This window comes from Papio anubis, chromosome X, assembly GCF_008728515.1.
Source record: "Papio anubis isolate 15944 chromosome X, Panubis1.0, whole genome shotgun sequence".
NCBI lineage: Eukaryota > Metazoa > Chordata > Mammalia > Primates > Cercopithecidae > Papio > Papio anubis.
Window position 1 is genome coordinate 141,100,298 of NC_044996.1, and position 21,338 is coordinate 141,121,635.

The window sequence follows — 21,338 nt, forward strand, 5'->3', positions numbered from 1 at the left end:
TGAAAGGAAAATAAAAAATAAAATCTCAGGGCCCCAAAGTCACCATGCCACAAGGAAAAGTTCAGCTTAGAAACTGAGTCATGCAAAACAAATGCCTCCCATTATTATTTTTTTTATTTTTACTTTATTTTTTATTTTTTTGAGACAGAGTCTGGCTCTGTCACCCAGGCTGGAGTGCAGTGGTGTGATCTTGGCTCACTGCCACCTCTGCCTCCCAGGTTCAAATGATTCTCCTGCCTCAGCCTCCTGAGTATCCAGGACTACAGGCATGTGCCACCCTGCCCAGGTTATTTCTGTAGTTTTATAGAGACGGGGTTGTGCCATGTTGGCCAGACTGGTCTGAAACTCCTGAACTCAGGTGATCCGCCCGCCTCTGCCTCTCAAAGTGTTGGGATTACAGGCGTGAGCCACTGCTCCCAGCCACATTTTGCTTTTAAACCCATCTTCAAAGGTAGAAGGTTGTATTCCTCTCCAGGGGGCCTTCCACACAATTTGCTCCATAAAAAATTCTTTGTGGGCCCCAAGAATTTGACCCAAAAGCAGATTTCTTTTGAATTTCACCCCAATAATGTAAATTAAGAGCTTATCTTCACAGATGTGGAACAAAGACAGGACTAGAAATCATCCCTCCACTCACTCCCAGACAAATGCATATTTGACTTCTTCTTTACTCTATGTTTATTTTTATCTTATGTAAAATGCAGATTTGCTGAGCATGAGATGAATGCATGATTGACTACTCCTGTATCACCTCAAAATGCAACATGTGGATTCAGTGAGCGCTAACCAAAGCCTCAAGAATGTGACCACTCATCTCAATGCCTCCCCTCCCTCTTTTTTCTCTTTCTTCCTTCTTCTCCTGCCTGCTTTTTTTCCTTTTAATACTGAAGCCCTTAAAACCTCTTTTGGCAGAAGTGCAGGACACACATCTTACTGTGGCTTCTGTCTCTTTTTTCTTGGGTGCATCCTCAAAGTTGGCAAAATAAACCTCTAAATCAATTGAGACCCAGCTCAGACCCTTCTTTGGTTTACATGGTAGCAAAATCCAGCTCAGTTGGCAGGTCATCCTACATCAAATCAACTCTGCCAGCCACACTCAGGGCAACAAAAGCCACGACATACTGTTGCTTCAGTATCCAACATTCTGGAGGCGAAGGGAAATGCAATAGTGAAAATTAAAAGTCCCACTGAAAAATCAAAGGGAGTAATATCATGTTGTATGAATAGACTACATACTGTTTCTCTACTTATCTGTTGAGGAACTTTTTTTTTTTTCAGACATAGTCTCACTCTGTTGCCCAGGCCGGAGGGCAGTGGTGCGATCTCGGCTCACTGCATGCAATGTCTACTTACTAGATTCAAGCGATTCTCCTGCCTCAGCCTCTCAGGAAGCTGAGATTACAGGCACCCACCATGCACAGCTAATATTCCTATTTTTAGTAGAGATGGGGTTTCACCATGTTGGCCAGTATGGGGTCCAGCCCCACCGGGCTTAGCGGGTGTTCTCCCCATGTGCGGAGATGAGAGACTGTGATAAAGACACAAGAGAAAGAGAAAACAGCCCAGGAGACCACTACCATCAAGACGCGGAGACCAGTAGTGGCCCCGAACGGCTGGGCTGGGCGCGCTGATACTTATTGCATACAAGATATGGGGGCAGGGTAAGGAGGGTGAATCGTCTAAGTGATTGACAAGGTGAAGCAAGTCACGTGATCACAGGAAGGGGGCCCTTCCCTTTTAAGTAGCTGAAGCAGAGAGAGAGAAGACAGCATGTGTCAGCGTTTTCTTCTATGCACTTACAAGAAAGATCAAAGACTTTAAGACTTTCACTATTCCTTCTACCTCTATCTTCTAAGAACTTCAAAGAGGAACCAGGAGTACGGGAGGAACATGAAAGGGGACAAGGAGCGTGACCGTTGAAGCAGAGCACCACAGGGAGGGGTTTAGGCCTCTGATGACTGTGGGCAGGCCTGGATCATATCCAGCCTTCCACAAGAAGCTGGTGGAGCAGAGTGTTCCCTGAGTCCTCCAAGGAAAGCAGACGACTCCCTTTCATGGTCTGCTAAGTAACGGTGCCTTCCCAGACACTGACGTTACTGCTTGACCAAGGAGCCCTCAAGCGGCCCTTATGTGAGCGTGACCGAAGGCTCACCTCTTGCCTTCCAGGTCACTTCTCACAATGTCCTTTCAGCACCTGACCCTAAACCCGCCGGTTATTCCTTGGTTATATGAGTAATGCAACAAAGAGTAATATTAAAAGCTAATGATTAGTAACGTTTATGCTAGTGATTGATAATGTCCAAGATCATCTCTATATCTAATTTGTATGATGACTATTCTTATTTTCTTTTTTCCTTTTTTGTTTTTTAACTGGTAACATTTTGGTGTTTATTGTCTTTTTCCTAAGCATACAAAAATACAAATCTACACATATAAAAATGGAGTTACATTGTTGACAGAATTGGATATTTTGCCTTTTTCACTGAATACAATGGTCTTCTGTTGCTCTCCTGTCCCTTTATATATTCTTCATCAGAATTTATATTGCCAAAAAAATCTTTCATTGACTGAATATACCATAATGTAAAATAATTTAAATAGTATTTATGATTTTATAGCTTTTAAAGGTATATTCTGTATATTCATTTTTGTTATTTTGTATAAAATGTTAAAAGCTATAAAATGGAAGTATAATATATCACATTTTTGACAACTGATGCCTCCCAGCATGCAATTCAACTGGTTCAAGCCCCCTTTATGCTTCCCTAACTCCTCAAAGGCTGCGAAGGGACAGCAGATTAGACACTGCACGAGGATATTACACCCTGGCACTGAAGGTCACATTCCAGAAGGTCCAGCTAAAAGTGACTGATTGCATTTTAAGTCACACATGGATAACTGAAGTTCTGTTTGTAAAGTTCACATGCTGAACTCCTACAAGCTGTAAAACAGAGCTGATAGGTTTGTGATCCAACCTATTCCTATCGCAGTGTATAAAACGGATGTTAACTGGACCTAAAATGAGGATCCCACCTTGCTGAGCTGGGTCTCCTTGAAAATCAAACTGAGAGCCAGTCACTGCCCGTCACAGGCTCTGAAGGCTTCCTGAGAGCAGATTTGATTTTACGTAGGGGCTGTGTCGTGAGGCGGCAATTTCTTCACCTCTTTTCATTCGCAATCTTTTATACATTTCTCTCTCAGGATCGACATAGATTTCATGAGAATATCCAGTCGGCTTGCAAAAAGGCTCAATATGATGGTAGGATGACTGTCCAATCACTATAAGGGTGACATTTGCTTCTTGTAAGAAACTCTCGGGGATTTTGGCCAGATCCTCTACGTATTCCTTGCAGATGTAACACAGGAAATGCCGCACGAACACCACCACGGCGCGGCGCTCCCGGAACAGCCCGCCGAACGGTACCCGCTGCCTGCGGGCGTCCAGCACCGGCAGCTCGGCCAAGGCGGTTGCCAGAGGCTGCCCGCGGTTTGGGCCACTCGGGGCCGGGACCGGAGCGGCGCCGCCGCTAACCTGCCGTGTGACCCGGGCAGGCGCGGCCCTGACGTGGGGCCGCCAAGGGCCTGGGTCCGCTCTGCCAGCGCGGGGCAGGGCGGGGCACACCGACTATTCTTATTCTATTTTCTTTAATATGCTGAAACAGTCTGTGGCTTCCGTCTCTTGCCTCGGCACCTAGGTACTCTTCGCCCACAGGCCAGGCTGGTCTCAAACTCCCCGCCTCAAATGGTCCACTACCTCGACCTCCCAAAGTGCTGAGATGACAGGTATGAGCTACTGTGCTGGCCTGAAGCCTTGTTTTCAATTATTTAAAATATATACCTAAGAGGAGAATTGCTGGGTCCTAAAGTAATTGTATATTTAAGTTTTGGAGGAACCGCCAAATTGTTTTCTACAACACGGTAGCCACAGAAAGGAGTGGAACACTGACACATACAACATCCACTGTCCCCAAACTTTTTGGCACCAGTGACAGGTGTTGTAGAAGACAATTTTTCCATGGATGGCAGTTGGGGTGGGGCGTGTTGATTCAAGCACATTACATTGATTGTGCACTTTATTTCTATTATTATTACATTGTACTGCAGAATGAAATGATTCTACAACTCACCATCATGTAATTGCTCACCTCCTGCTGTGCAGCCCAGTTCCTAACAGGCCACAGACTGGTATGGGGCTTGGGGACCCCTGTACTATAACAGAGGTGAATCTTACAAACATGATCAGTGAATGAAGCTACACACAAAAGTTACACACACAAGGATTGTACAATTCCACTGATACGAAATGTCAAGACTGGGCAAATCCATAGAAACAGGAAAAAAGTGAGTGGTTGCCCAGGGGTGTGGGGATAGATGGAATATACAATAATTGCTACTGGGCACAGGATGTCCTTTTGGGGTGATAAAAGTATTCTGGAGATCGATGGAGGTGATGGTTGTCCAATATTGTGAATGTACTACAGGCCGCTAATGATAAATTTTATGTTATGTGTATTTTATCACACTAAAATAATAATAGTGAAAATAAATAGGGCAATAAGAGTATGGAAAATAGCCAGATGCTACAAATGAATATTTTATCTTATCTCGAGCCAACTGTAAATAAGATACAACTGGTGGCAAACTTGCAAAACACCAATAAATATAAATTTCCTCTCAAGGGGAAGGTATCATTGGGAGAACTTTTCTTCTATTAGCATCTATTAAAGGCTGAGCACTGTGACTTAACATCTATTAAAGGCTGGGCATGGTGGCTCACACCTGTAATTCTAGTGCTTTGGGAAGCTGAGGCAGGAAGCTGGTTTGAGACTAGCCTGGACAACATAGCAAGACCCAATTTCTAAAGAGATAGAAAACTTAGCTGGGTTTGGTGGTGTGCACCTGTAGTCCCAGCTACTTGGGACGCTGAGGTGAGAGGATCACTGGACACCAGGATTTCAAGGCTGCAATGAGCCGTGATTGCACCACTGCAGTCCAGCCTGAGTGATAGAGTGAGGACCTGTCCCTAAAAATAAAAAATAATAATAAAAAAAAAAACACAGAAAACCATCCACTAACATCTGACATGCAGTTTCTCTGCACCAATGTCCTTATTTTGAGGTTATCAAAGAGACATATGTAGCATGGAAGTTGAGCAGTTATTAGAGAGAAGGCTAAACTTTCCAGAATAAATCAAGCTAAGGCATATATTTAACATCCTGAGAGATGGTGAAATAGAAAAGAAACAGACTATATTTCTGCCACAATCAACTTTATATTGCTGCGGTGGCCATGGCCATACTTCAAATAAATAAAATATATAATATATAGTGCAGATTTAAGTGCTAAGGAGAAAAATAAAGCAAAGGAGTAGAGGGCATGTTTTCAAGATAAACGTGTTTTTCAAAATTAAAATGTCTTTGAGGATGACATGCCCCCAAGTCACCCCATGATACACAAAGAACAATGTCCTAATATGTGTCCCTTTAAAACTGAGAGAATAAAAGCATATCATTAAATGTGTGTGTCTCCCAATTACCAAACTGATAGTTCTTCAAACAAACTACGTAATGCAGTGGACTCTGAAAATAATTGAGTGAGGGAAGCCAGAATCCGATACAATCACATAGCCTTTCAACTTACTTAGAATCCTCTGAGCAGAATGGCTGAAAGGTTTCTCAGTTTACAATTATAAATCAGGTCAGAATACCCCGAAAACACATCACCCAGATGCCTTTTTAACTCCTTCTCTCTGTCTGCCTCCCTCCTTCTTTCTGACACTTGATTTTAAAAATGTATTTATTTTCCCTTATGTCAAATGAAGTGGCATTTGGAAATTTCCTCTCTAAGACTGAAATACCCAGAATACAAGACAGCACAGTTCTGCAAGGCCAGAGTTTAATTGTGGAAAAAACATGATGCTTCCATCAATATTTTGACAAAGTATATAAAAATGATAATCTGGAAGAAGAAACATTAACTTACAGAGTGTTCTCTTTAATAACTGAATATTGATAAACATTTATTGAACAGAGCACACTGAACCAAAACGAAGTCTACCCATCTCTATCTATCTTTACCTGTGTATGCACGTATGTATATATGTATGTTAGTATGTGTGTATCTATCCATCTGTCTGTCCGTCTATCCATCCATCCATCCATTCATCTTCCATTTATTCATCCATCCATCCATTGATCCATCCATCCATCCATTCAACCTTCTACCCAATCTATCTATCCATCCATCTATTCATACATCTATCGATCTATCTATTCATCCATCCATCCATTAGCTATTCATCCATCCATCCACTCATCTATCTATCCATTGATCCATCCATCAGTCTATCCATCTATCAATCCATTTACTCAACCATCCATTTATCTGTCTATCCATTCATCCATTTATCCATCTATCCACTTATTCATCTAGCTATCCGTTATTCCATCCATCCATCCATTGATCTATATATCTATTTATCCATCCATCCATCCATTGATCTATATATCTATTTATCCATCCATCCATCCATTCAACCATCTATCCATCTATCTACCTGTCTGTCCATCCATCCATCCATCCATCTACCCATCTATCTACCCATCCACTCATCCCTCTACTCATCTATCCATCCATCCATCTACCCATCTATCTCTCTATCCATCCATTCACCCGTCTATCACTCCATCGATTCATCTATCCATCTATCCATCCATCTGTCATCTATCCATTCATCCATCTATCCATCGATCCATCTATTCATCTATATATCTATATATCTACCTATCTATCCATCCATCTACCCACCAATCTGTCATGTATCTATCTACCAGTCCATCTATCCATGTACTTACCTGTCTATACCATGTCTGTCTATCATCTATTTCATTTATCTATTACCTATCTATGTATCTATCTTCTGATATGTACATATGTATGTATTTGTATGCATGTGTGCATAATTGACTTTACAAAATCTTGGCACATAATTATTAAATGTAATTTTGTGATAAACACCTTTTATTTTAATAAAGCATTGATTTTCTTTGTACATTAGTGTTTACTGTAAATTAAATCATAAAACCTCACTCCATATGTAGTGATAATCATTCTAATTTTATGAAAGACTATTCTGAAGCCCAATGTGCTTAACTTGCTGAGGTTCACACAGATTTAGCAAATAGTGGCACCAGTATCTGTCTGGTGGCAAAGTCCAAGCCAATAACCTATAAACTCTTGAAGTGAACTTATTTATTTGTCATGGATATTTATTATGATATTTCTCACCTCATGTCTTTGATCCAAAATGATGGAGAAAGGATATTTTCTAATTTTACATATAGGAGTATTATTTCAATGCAGTGATGTAATATTTATTAACTACATTTAAAGTTAAAATATGATTAAAATATAAATTAAATATCAAAATATTTAAAATTACATTTTAAAATATTATTACATATTTACAGTAATTCCAAGCATGCAGAACCTGTGCAAATTTAGTGTGTACCTCTAGCCAAATCTCAAAGGCCAATATAGTTTATAAAAAGGTAATTATCAAATAATCTTTTAGTTATGCACTAAGAGTTTAATGAAGGGTTCGTAATGATTCTGTCTTCATGCTGCTTACCTTTGTCTTTATTCTATATAATCAATAAATAATCCTGCTTATGCAGCTTACTTCACCAGATAAAGTTGGGTTCAATTAATTACTGAGAACTAGACATCCAGTCCCTAAGGTTTACATGTGATCTAAATTGAATTAACCAATTGACTCTCCTGTCACTAATCTTTGGAAGGAGTCATTTGTGAGATCCTACTAACTTTACCATTGTATTTCTTTTATCTGAGTGGCTTTTCCAGTAAACATTCATTGCATATTGAAACACAGTTTCTTATGGGGAAATGAGCATGGATTAAAATAAATACATTTTAAAATAGTATTTCTGAAGAAAAAATAAATATATAAAAACAAAGAATGCATTCAAGTAATGTGAAGCGAATAATTTTTCATCTGTTACCTACTTATTTTAAGGAGCTAAGTTGGGTATTATGGCTTTGATGTATGCTGTTTTATTGTTTCAAAAATGAGTAAAATTTTTAAAAAATTCTATCTCGAGAATGTCAAAATCAGATTTTGGCTTCTCTATTAATAAGAATGTTTTTGACAGTGAAATAATAAATGAAGTTACATGATGTATTTATAAGAGAAGACTTGAATAAAGCATGGCATTCTAAATAGTTGACCGTAATAAAGAAATGGATAGTTAGGTTCTGTGTTATGCATTATCTATTGTTCATGTTTCTTTGGGACTCTAAAATTGCAAAAGATATAAACATGGGTTGTCACTGTGACATATTTGCCTTAAAATTTTATAAAACATTGATACCTGTGATAGTCTGCCTTCTTAACTGTCCTAAAATAATTACTTCAGGAATTTTATATAGTAAAGTCAGTACACATAAAAATACATTCAACTTTTAAAAACACTGATACGCAGCTATAGAAATGAGTAACTTTTTTTATTCATCAGTTGCTGACCCTCAGACAGAAGAGACGAGTCAAAGATGGAGCTGGTTTTGGAGAAGGATTCTTTTTTTCCTTTCCATTATGAGTATCTTTCTGTGAAAGATATGTGCTTGACCATGGAATGTTTAAAAAGTGAGAGAAATAGAATATGATCTGCTTCTGTCACACAATATATTAAAGGATGACCATAATTACCCATATTGCTAAAGACTGCTATTACTACATATGTGACTGGTAGTGTAAGTTTTGATTTCAGTAAACTCAGTGATTGCATGTGCGCGCGCGCACACACACACACACACACACACGAAGACAGACAGAAGAGAATTAGAAAAGGGGAGAAAGGATCTGAAAGCTAGAAAAAGAATATGAGAGTCTTGCTTTAATCAAGACAGGAAGCATTTCTGGAAGGCAGTTGGCAGTAAGCAAGTCCATATCCTGCATGAATTTGGTGATTGCTATTCATAACGAACATCACCAAGCTTCACCTGTGTATTCACTTGAAATCTACAGCCTTGTGAAAAGTTAGGAAGTGTCCAGGAAGATTTCCAGTTAAGAAGCTGATGAGGTTTGGAAAAAAAGGAGTAAAAATGCTTAAAAACCTGTTAATTGGTAAGCATGTATTCTGTATCAATGAATTTATGATATGAGCTATTTATCAAGCACATGCAATGAGCAGATATACATGTATAAAAATATATATGCTCATATTCAGAGATGTACATATAATTATAGCATCAGGAATCAGCAGAAGTAATTCTCCTTGCAGTCAGTAAAATAATGTTCTGGTTACAGGTTACTATTTTATTCTTTCTGTGAGAAATACAAATGAATAAGCAAATGGTCTTGTGAGAGTCATGGATACAATAAAATGAATATGAACCTGCTTAGAAAACATAATCATTTAAATATGGCAGACCATGGGATTCAACAGCATGGGACAGCATTTATAGCAAAACGGTTGTACTCAAGGTAGTTTACTAACCTCTAAAGATAAAATTAGACGTGTTACATCAAGGCACTCAGTGTAGTTGGGGGAAAAATATTATGTAACAGCACTCTTAATGTAATGTTGCCATTTGTTTAATGGGCATGTGTGGGATACTATGGATAGATACTATATGTAAGATACTATGGGGTAGAACAGAAAGGAGGTAGAAACATATACAAGCAAAGTCACCAAACAGTGAAGTCTGAGTTGAGAATTCAAAGATGGATAGGACCCCATCAGGCAGGGAAAACAAAACTGGAAAGAGGAACCTCAAGAGTACAAAAGTGGTTGGGTGCCATGGCCCATGTCTGTAGTCTCAACACGTTGGGAAGTAGAGGCAAGAAGATTGCTTGAGCCAAGGAATTTGAGACCAGCTTGGGTAACAGAGGAAGACCCTACTCTACAAAAAAATATTTAACAATGAGCCAGACATGATGGAATGCACCTGTAGTCCCAGTTACTCGGGAGGCTGAAGTGGGAGGATCGCTCCAGCCCAGGAATTCTGGCCTACAATGAAGATTGCATCACTGCCCTCCAGCCTGGGCAACACACCAAGACTCTGTCTCAAAAAAGAAAAGTAAAGAAAAAAAAGATGACGACTAAAGTTTAAAAAAATTTTAAAATAACACATTCTTAGTTAACAAAAAATATTAAATAAAAAATTTATTTTTGTGTGTTCTTAAGCAATTTCAAGCAATTTAGAAATTGTTAGCCAAGGACAAATTTCTAGAAATCACAGCAACAAAAAAACTAGCAATCATTGTAGAAATCTGAAGTAAGACTATTTCTTTTTTAAATATAGAGAAATTAAGAAATAGGACAAGTTGTACTTCTTTAATATAAAGGACATTTAGCAATATATTAATCAAAAATAGGTAAGTTATAGAAAATGTGAGGAAAATGATTAAAAAAGAAAAGGAAAGTAGGTCTAGGAAGTTAAATAACCATCTTACCAGAAAAAAAGTAGAAATAATAATGGAAATTAGGAAAACAAAGCAAAACAAAACAACAGCAGCAGCAGCATCTGCAGCAAAACAAGCTTTCTGGCCAGGCATGGTGGCTCCTGCCTGTAATCCCGGCATTTTGGGAAGCTGAGGTGGACAGATTGCTTGAGCTCGGGAGTTAGAGACCAGCCTGGGCAACATGGGGAGACCCCATCTCTACCAAAAATACCAAAAATCTAGCCAGGCATGGTGGCACTCACCTATAATCCCAGCTACTCAGGAGGCTGAGGTGGGAGGATTGCTTAAGCCCAGGAGATGGAGGTTGTACTCCAGCCTGGTTAAGAGTGAGATCCTGTCTCAAAAAAAAAAAAGAAAAGAAAAGAAAAAAGAAAAAAAACTTTCTATTTCCTAAAGAAATATTGAAAATTTTAGGTTGAATTTTTAGAGAGAGGAGAGAGATAAATGGGTGGAGAGAGCGAGCGAGCAAGCGAGAGAGAGAAAGAGAACAAGAAGGAGGTAGACAGGGAGAAAACCTTTACAAATACTAACAAATATTAATTATGCAGAGAACTTCCAAAACTGAAAGAACATGTAAAGATCTACAGACAAGTGTGAAACAAAGAGTAACTTCCCAAGAAAACGATTGATATATTTAGAGTAGGCAAGACGATAGACATGCAATACCTTCACAATTTCAGAATATATGTTTTAGCTTAGAATTTTATATACAGTCACTGAACTGAAGGACAGGTCAAACTAAAGACACAAGTCTAAAAGTTGACTGCCCACATCTGTTAAGGACACAATTTTTCTCAATTGTGTAACTATCGAAATTGTATTTTCTTCCTCGGAGTTCTAACCTATCAAGTGTTTATAGATCCATAAATCTAACCATAACATAGATGCATTTGACTTTGATTTTTAGAATTAACTTACAAAATGTAAAAGAGACTTACACACATATATACATAACTACATATAAAGGACAAAAATCTAAGAATCTTTGTAATAATGTATTTATTCCCACAAGAGATTTAAAAACCTAGATTCCTAATGTTCAGTTTTTTATGTTATGAAGAGCCAATGAATGAGGTTTAAAATGGTTGAATTAACAATTTGATTTTTAAATATATTACTTAACATTAGAAAGGTCTTCATAAGGAAAACTGAAATTAATAACTAGTGTTAGACTTTTAAGTATTTATTCATCTATTTATCATTATTATTATTATTATTTTTTGAGATGGAGTCTGGCTCTGTCACCCAGACTGGAGTGCAATGGTGCGATCTCGGCTCACTGCAACCTCCACCTCCCGGGTTCGAGCAATTCTCCTGCCTCAGCCTCCCGAGTAGCTGGGACGACAGGTGTGCACCACCACGCCCAGCTAATTTTTGTATTTTTAGTAGAGACAGGGTTTCACCATTTTGGCCAGGATGGTTTCCATCTCTTGACCTTGTGATCTGCCCGCTTTGGCCTCCCAAAGTGCTGGGATTATAGGCATGAGCCACTGTGCCTGGCCAAGGCTTTTAAGTGTTTAAAGTTTTAAAACTTTACACTTAAAATACTAACATAATTGTTAAAATCTGTTTTAAAATATTTTCCCCAGTTTATAACTGCCTTCGTTTCATGATATATTCTGCTTGAAAAGTTTTTAATTCTAACAGAATTAAATGTGTTCATGTTTCTCTTTATGATGAGTACTTTCAGTATTGTTTTAAATAATTCTGTCAAGGAAAGAGTTAAGAACAGTGTTCACTATTTTTGACAGCAAGCATTTCCTTTCCATTTAATTATAGTAGTCAAAACTGGGAAAAGTATAAAATTACATATTTCTTGTGTATTATATTAGTTATAATATTATATATATCATGCCCAAAAAGTATGAGAGAAAAAATGAGTATTTTGATTGTTTTAATTTTGTTAATTTTCTACAGTAAACATCGATTACTTCTATAATACAAAGTATGCTAAAATATAATTAGGGAAAATAAACACACAAAAAAAATGCAAACTATTTTCCATTGTGTTATTTCATTACAGATTCCAGAAAGCTACCACAGCCACTTGTTGTGATGGACTCTAAAGTCATGTATAACTTCATCCTTCCAACTTGCTCTGTGAACTCACCTAATAAACTTGTGATGATAAAGTTTACAGGAACATTTCAATACCAGACTGAAACTAAGGTCAACATACCTGGCCCAGAAGAATTTAGACAGAGGAAGGGAAAACTTACAATATAGCTGTTCTGAGAATAAAAAGGAAACCCCACAGTACATATTTTGTTAGAACTATTAAAGAAAAAAATCAAGAGGGAGAAAATCTCCCATCATTGGGTGTAAGTACCATATGCTATATTTTCAGAAAAATAACCATAAAATTTAATGGCAGTCAACAATTTAACTTTTATGAAGTCAATAAGAAGTTACATATTTTAATAATTTAAATTTTAATATTTGCTTAATTTAGAGCCATCCTCATTTATATGCATATTTTTGGATTCTAAATAATTCATTAAATATGTAATGATACTAACTTAACTAGTGAAGTATAACATAAATGAAGTACAAAGTAATGACTTTCTCTCATTTATATATTAAATGTGATAGTCTCCCTTGTGATAGAATACTAAAATTCCACCAAAAAAAATGTACTATCAATGTATTTTCTCCATTTTATGTTATTAATTGAAATATGCATTTGTTAGATCAATGTTCAGAAAACAGGAAAGTTGGTGGTGACTTAAAACAAAAGATAAGACTTTCCCCCCTGTGGAGGAAAAGTTAAATATTAAATTTGAACTCAGCTGAACGTGGACACAAACAATGGTCACCAAGTCCTGGAACAGGTTGCCTAAGCCCCCTGAGGCTTTCGTCCAGCGCTGTTTCAGAGAAATCTCTATTTCAATCTATTCCTGTATGTTACTTATTGAAAAACAACAGACAATCGCAGAACCAAGTTGACCTTTTTGTGTTCCTTGAGCCCAGTTATGAAGGGCCCTCGTGACTGGGCCTCATGCCAAATAATCTGTTACCAAAAGAGCTAGGGTCCCAGACCGCGCTGAAGCTCCAGGAGACCGCTCCTAGTCTGTGCACGGACAGGCAGCTGACTCTGAAGCCCAGGCTGTTGCTTCCCGGTCTGGTGATGCTTCCTCCATAGTCTGCTGAGTGTATGTATATATATTTTCCGTTCTCCCCTTGGCATTGCAATTTGCTTATTATATCTGTATTGCCATTTACACGGGATAAAGGTTGTTCACCGTTAAAAGTATTGTGCGGCTGTCTTTTCCCCTTGCGCATTTCCTGCACAGAACATTTTTTGGCGTCACAAACAGGATGGGAAGAGGGTGCCTTTGGGGTTTTGGACCCAGAAGCTGCTAGAGGCCGGCAAAACTTACACCCCTTTAGAAAAGCAACTGTTAGCTTACTATTGGGCCTCGCTGAAAACAGAGCACCTCTGCTTCAACCATGATGTTTTTATGAGGCCTGAGTTTCCTATTATGACTTGCGTCATAAGCTCCCCTAAAACCCATCGAATAGGGCACGCCGGAGAAAGTAGCATCTTAAAATAGAAAAGTTATAGACAAGATAGCGGTAAGCTGGGACCAAAGGCGGTATCACCTTTACCTGAGGATGTACAAAACTTGCTAACTCAGGAAACCACCTAACAAATCCTGCAGATGGGGAAGGAAATCTCCCCTGTCCAATGAGGCAAATCCTTTAAAGAACTAGGCCCAGAGGGTCGGAAACACAATTGGTTTACTGATGGATCTGCCAAATACATTGGTGGGACCCGATGCTGGAAGGCCGTGGCTTACAATCCTGTTAAAAACATAAGCATTTCTGGCCGGGCGCGGTTGCTCAACCCTGTAATCCCAGCACTTTGGGCGGCCGAGACGGGCGGATCACGAGGTCAGGAGATCGAGACCATCCTGGCTAACACGGTGAAACCCCGTCTCTACTAAAAAATACAAAAAACTAGCCGGGCGAGGTGGCGGGCGCCTGTAGTCCCAGCTACTCGGGAGGCTGAGGCCGGAGAATGGCGTGAACCCGGGAGGCGGAGCTTGCAGTGAGCTGAGATCCGGCCACTGCATTCCAGCCTGGGTGACAGAGCGAGACTCCGTCTCAAAAAAAAAAAAACAAAAAAACAAAAAAAAAACCCAAGCATTTCTGATGAAGGAAGGAGTGGGAGCAGCCAGTTGGCTGAACTAGTAGCCGTCCTCCCAGCTATTCAGGAGGAGGCCGGGGGATTTGTCACCTGTATGCCTACTCTTGGTCAGTAGCAAATGGTTTCACTACTTGAACGACCCAATGGCAACGAAACAAATGGTGACTCGGGAATAAAGAGGTTTGGGGAAAACGATACTGGGAAGATACCTGGATTCTGGCGCACACTACCACTGTCACTGTTTTCCATGTTGGTGGAAATGCTCATGCATCTCTGCTTTCTCTTGACAAACTATTTAATCAGCAGGCAGATCAACAAACTCAAATTTCCACATTACTGCAGACTCGGACCTGGGAGAACCGGACGGGGCTGCACTCACGCGATGTGTGCATCACAGGTGCGGGCATCTATGTGTCCAGGGAACCATGGCTTGAAGAGAGCAAAGAGGGATATCGTTGCCCCAGGATGTGGTTTGCACAATTTTATCCCAATGCACTGCATGCCAGCAGTTAAAAACCAAGCCAGTTCCTCAAAGGGTTATGGGGCACATTCATGGGGGGAAAATGCCCGGACAAATTTGGCAAATGGGTTACATTGGTCCATTGCCACACTCCAAAGAATGTCAGTACCTATGCGCCGCCGAGGATGCATATTCAGGACTTATAGTAGCATGTGCCTACGGCAATGCTAATCAAACCAATACCATCAAAACTTTAAATATTTTCATTTTATATTATGGTGTTCCCATACAAATTCAGACAGACAACCGTTCTCATTTTAATGGAAAGGCTGTACAAGCCTTTGCCACCCAACATGGCACTGAATGGATTTTCCCTATCCCTTACCACCCGCAGGTGGCTGGCTTAATTGAAAGAAAGAATGGGTTATTGAATAAACAGCCAAACGTGTTAGGACAAGGTAAGTTAGAAAAATGGAAGGATTACCTGTTTGATGCACTACACGTTTTAAATAATCAGCCATTAACAACATCTGAGACCCCGTTAAGCCGAATGCTTACTACACACCTACAAATTGCTAATTGTGCAGGTGTAGTCCAACCTCTCTCGCTAAAATGCTGGAAAATCCACCCAGAGGCTATATTACCTTGGAGAAATACAGTAGAAGCCGCCGGTTTGGACTTATATAGTTGAAAGCCTGGGATAATTCCTGCCCAAAGTACATACGTGGTAGCCACCGGCCTAGGAGTTATAATATGGTGCAAACATTATGGGTGGATTAATCTTGCAATGTGGGGTATTACAGTACATGGGGGCATAACTAAGTGATTACCGGGGAAATTTAAAGGTCATTTTATGTAATACCCCTCCAGATTTTTTTGCTATAAAACCGCAGATGCGGGTTGCTCAATTGTTAGTGGTACCTTGTTAGCAATTAACCTCTGAGGAAATCTCTGCCCCAACAAAGGCTGCACACAGAACTGGGGGATTCGGATTCACTGGTACAGGTAGCTTAAACCCTGGGGCCAAAATGTGGGTACAGCGTCTATCAGATCCCACCGCTAAGGCTGGTGACCTTGTAGCTATGGGAGCAGAAAATGAAGGCATAGTACAATGCCCTAAACATGAAAAACAATATCATGTCCCTCTTCACTTTTGTTACTACAGAGAGGAACTCTGCTGTTGATGGCCAGCACTTGCATTCTCCTTTCTGAGGCAGAAAACAAATTCATCAATTGGATGGCCACATCTGCAGGGGAAGCGAACCGTAGTCAGTGCTGGCTTTGCACTGAGTTGACAGAGGCCGCCGGAAGGGGACTACCATGGAAAATCATTCCCGCTAATGCTACAGAGTGGCTCTGCCACTGCCAATGGGGTTACAACAATAACACCTGCAATCCAACATGGACCTCTCTCACTCGCACTAAACAGGCACTCTTTGCCCAAGCCCGACACAGGGCAAACTCCACCCTTACCTTGCACCAAAAGTCTTTGTTTCCCACTCGATATGCATGGAATGGTATATATTGGGAACCAGCTTTGCTAGTTGCTGGATTTTATAAGGCTCCCCTTTGCCTAGAGGCATTAAATGGCTCCCTTAATGCCACCTTAGGATTTCTCCCATTAGATAATTGTAAACACATTCTCCAAATCAACAACACTGCCCTCAATGAAACACAAACCCTTTCCCACTTTAATGAAATACTATTACCACAATATAATTACAGCCAGGTCCTTATCATCCCCTGGGGGGCCCTATGGGTATGCGGGCTCTCCGGGTGGCGATAGCTACCCCCACACTGGACAGGAAGATGCACTTGGGGGTGGCCATTAATTCCATTTACCGTCCATGATGACATTTCTCTCCCTAGTAATTTAGAAGCTTATAAATATCGCTGGTTGCGACCGCATCGAACCCCATGGTGGTGGTATCCTGTCACAATACTCTATCCTCCTGCAGGCACTATCTTACTCCAGCAGCAAACCAAAGTCTTAAGCTTGCACATAGAAAAGGCTCTTAATGATAACAGTTCTGGTCTTATGTTATTATTAGATGAACTTGCTCAACTGCGCACAGTTGTCCTGCAGAACCGTATGGCACCTGACATGCTCACTGCCCCCCAAGGAGGCGTTCGTGCCTTAGTACACACGAAGTGCTGTGTATATATCCCAGACAATTCCCACCATGTCACCCTTCTTGCGAAAGTTTTATGGGCGCGGGTACAACGCCTAGAATCTAGCTGTCAGGACCCTATCGTGGACTGGCTTTCCAACTGGCATTGGCGTTGGCCATGGTGGGTGTGGTTCTTGTTACTTATGCTTCTGATTCTCCTCAGCTTACCCTGATTCTGTAACCTCTACCAATTATGTATTTCCCATTTATCTGCAAGGGTATTTTCCTAAAATTGAGTATCAAATTGAGGCCGAATATAGAGGAAAAGTTAAATATTAAATTTGAACTCAATTGAACGTGGACACAAACAATGGTCACCAAGTCCCAGAACAGGTTGTGTGAGCACCTTGAGGCATTCATCCAGTGCTGTTTCCAGGTAATCTCTATTTCAATCTATTCCTGTATGTTACTTATTGAAAAACAACAGACAATCACAGAAACGAGTTGACCTTTTCGTGTTCCTTGAGCCCAGTCACGAAGGAACCTCGTGACTGGGCCTCATGCCAAACAAGCTGTTACCAAAAGAGCTAGGGTCCCAGACCACGCTGAAGCTCCACGAGAATGCTCCTAGTCTGTGCACGGACAGGCAGCTGACTCTGAAGCCCAGGCTGCTGCTTCCCGGTCTGGTGATGCTTCCTCCATAGTCTGGTGAGTGTGTATGTATGTGTGTGTGTGTGCGCATGCGTGTGCATGCATGTATATATGTGTATACATATATATATTACAGTGTATATATATACACACACACGTATGTATATGTGTATATATATGTGTGTATATATATTTTTTTCTCTTCTTCCCTTCCCATTGCAATTTGCTTGTTATATCATTTGCTTATTGTATCTGTATTGCCATTTACATGGGATAAAGGTTGTTTACCCTTAAAGGTATTGTGTGAGTCTTTTCTTTTCCCCTTGCACGTTTGCGGCACAGAACACCCCCAAATTCTCCAAACCTGTCAGAAGTTCTTATTGTAATACTTCCAAATATTTAAAGGGAAGAGAACCCTACGTGGTGCAGTAATTTAGTGAGCATGTCTGCAGATGGCCCCTCATTGGTTAGAAATTCACAGAGAAATACATTTCTCATTACAAATTACTATAGGCTGTTTGCAGTGGCTCACACATGTAATTCCAGCAGTTTGGGAGGCCAAGACAGGAGGATCCCTTGAGCCCAGGAGTTTACGACCAGCCTGGGCAACATGTCAAAATCCCATCTGTACAAAAAAATACAAAAGCTGAGCCGGGCATGGGACTTGTAGTCCCAGCTACTGGGTGGGGGGAGGGGCTGAGATGAGAGAATCACTTGAGCCCAGGAGGTTGAGGCTGCAGTGAGCTGTGATTACACCACTGCACTCCAGCTTATGCAACAGAGTGAGATCCTATCTAAAAAAAAAAAAAAAAAAAAAAAAAATTACTGTAAGGTAACCATTACTGTAACAAGTACAAGAGTAATAGTGAACACACAAATGATTATTTAAAAAACAGTATTTTTTTTTCAATGAAATTCACTACCCAATTAAATCCTGCAGTGCACCTGCTTTTTGCAGTAAACATGATGCTGACTTTCCAGTTTGCCTCTGTGAGACTAAGAATTCATCATTTTTTGTCACTGTACAACCTTAAAATAAAAGCAGCAAAATCGATTTTAATTTATTTGGGACCTAGGATTTCCATTACAAGCTAGACATCTTACTGTGCCTTGGATGACAAGCATGATAGCATAGCTTTCTTTAATTAATAGACCTGGTATCAATGAGTAGCTCTCCTCACTCAGGTATAATTTATGTCATCGAGTGCATTTTTTTCTTACTTTAAGTTGTATTTCTTTCCAGGTCGTGTTGGATTTGTATTCTTGTTCTTCTTCAAAATCTTGTTATTCTGTTTGTATCTTTGTTCTGTTGGGGGATTCTACCAAATCCAACTTTTCCTTGAAGTGGTTTTTTTTTTTTTTGGTCAGAAGTTTTATTTTGAAAACTCTATTTTCCAACTGGGAAATATAAAGCTCAAATGAGGACATAAAAGTGGATGAATTTCTTCCATTGTTCATTTTTGCAAATGTTAATAAACTTAGCTTTTTTTGTTGTTTTAACAAATGAAACTTAATATTGTTTTGACAATGCACATTAAACATGAATATTGCACTACACTCCAATGAACAAAAATTATAAATATATCATGATTTCAGAATTAAAATGTTTTCATAGTTGTGTGTGTATTTTATTATGCCAGTCCCCGGACCTAAAATCTCAATGACAATTTTTAAAAACTTTGAGGCATTGAATAACTTGAAGTGCATTAAAGAATCTGTCACTCAACTGCATGTGAATATCAATATTTTAATGTTTATATAAAGGTGTCAAATCTCCTCCAATTTATCTATTAAATATGAATTCACCATAAACAAAATCAAAATTAAAGCTGGGCTTCTGTGAAAATCAGTGTCGATAATGAACTGTAATGGAACTAATGCTAAGATTTGGTGAGACAATCTTGAGAGATAAAAAGTTTGGAGAACATACACCAGTCACTAATCACTGCAACAATTAAGGCGATGTGCTTTGAACACGAAGAGAGACACTAAGATGAATTGGAAAAGAACAGAGTGTTGATCAGATGTATATTGTCACTTGATTCATGACAAAGGCAGCAGCATAGAGAGATACAAAGAATCTTTAGCTATAGGGTAAAAAAAAAAGAATATTGATGTCTACCTCACACTATGCACAAAAGTCAATTTCAATTATATTTCAGATCTCACTGTGAAGGGTAACACAAAGAAGCATCAATTTGACTTTGACAATTTTCAACTAATAATTGTAACAGGTGACCAGATACTGGCAGTCCACCCAAAACCTTCCTCAAGTTCCCTATATCTTCTTTGAGCAATTATTTTTATGTATTTTCATATTTTGCATTTTTACTTACTTTATTAATAAAAAACTTCACCTGATTTATACGAATGTATTGTAACAATGTGTTAAATATTGGTTAATATTTATGTTTGATATATTTTCAACTTTTTTCTACTTTATATGGCTAACTACTAATATATTAGTCCATTCTCACACAGCTATGAAGAAATACCTGAGACTGGGTAATTTATAAAGGAAAGAGGTTTCATTGACTTACAGTTCTGCATTGCTGGGGAGGCCTCAGGAAACTTACAATCATGGTGGAAGGCAAGGAGAAGCAGGTACCTTCTTCACAGGTCAGCAAGACAGAGTGAGTTCAAGCAGGGGAAATACTAGGTGCTTATAAAACCATCAGATCTCGTGAGATTCACTCATTATCGGGAGAACAGCATGGGGGAAATGATTCAATTGCGGCCTCCCAAAGTGCTGGGATTACAGGTGTGAGCTGCTGCACCCGGCCCATACCTGCCAGTTTCATATAAACCTAATGATTCAATTACCTCCACCTAGTTCCTCCCTCAACACCTGGGGACTATGGGGATTATTATTCAAGATGAGATTTGAGTGGGGACACAGGGCCTAACCATATCAACTAGGTTACAAAAGGAATCACAATCTTATTCGTTTAGTTTGGAGTAAAAAAAGAAAAAGTATTTCATCTAGAGCAATAACTGTTATTTAAAAAGCAAATTTATTAATAAACTCCATTTGATGTTCAATTTTAATGATTAATTTTTTCTTTTGTTTAAAAAAGCATTCTTTCCTATTTGATGAAGCAATGAGAAACAAACTGGGTATGATTTCCAGATAAACAACTACATGCACACTTGAACAAATGTTTTACTAATTTAGTTTCCTTGATGGTACAATGACTTTAACAAGTATTCATTAGTAATGCAGTTCGTTTAGGTGTAGTAACTCTCAATTGTGTATGGTTATATTATTACAAAAATATTAAAAAATAGAAGTTTATCATTTGAGCCCAGGAGTTCAAGACAGGCAAGACCCCATCTCTACAAAAAATAAAAGTTAAAAAACAACAGCCAGGAATGATGGTGTGCATCTGTCATCCCAGCTACTCGAAAGGCTGAGGTGGTAAGATTGCTTGAGCCCAGGAGATCAAAGCTACAGTGAGCCATGATCATGCCACTGCCCTCTAG

At 39.3% G+C, this 21,338-nt stretch overlaps 1 protein-coding gene across 1 annotated transcript in view; it reads right to left on the reverse strand.

Annotated features, from left to right (window-relative positions):
• Positions 1-2,369: 2,369 nt before the first annotated feature.
• Positions 2,370-21,338, reverse strand: part of LOC101004555 (peroxiredoxin-like 2C) — a 66,408-nt gene continuing 47,439 nt past the window's right edge. Inside the window, 1 exon segment of the mRNA XM_031660607.1 lies at positions 2,370-3,625. Coding sequence (XP_031516467.1) covers positions 2,885-3,625 — 741 coding nt within the window. The 3' untranslated portion in view covers positions 2,370-2,884.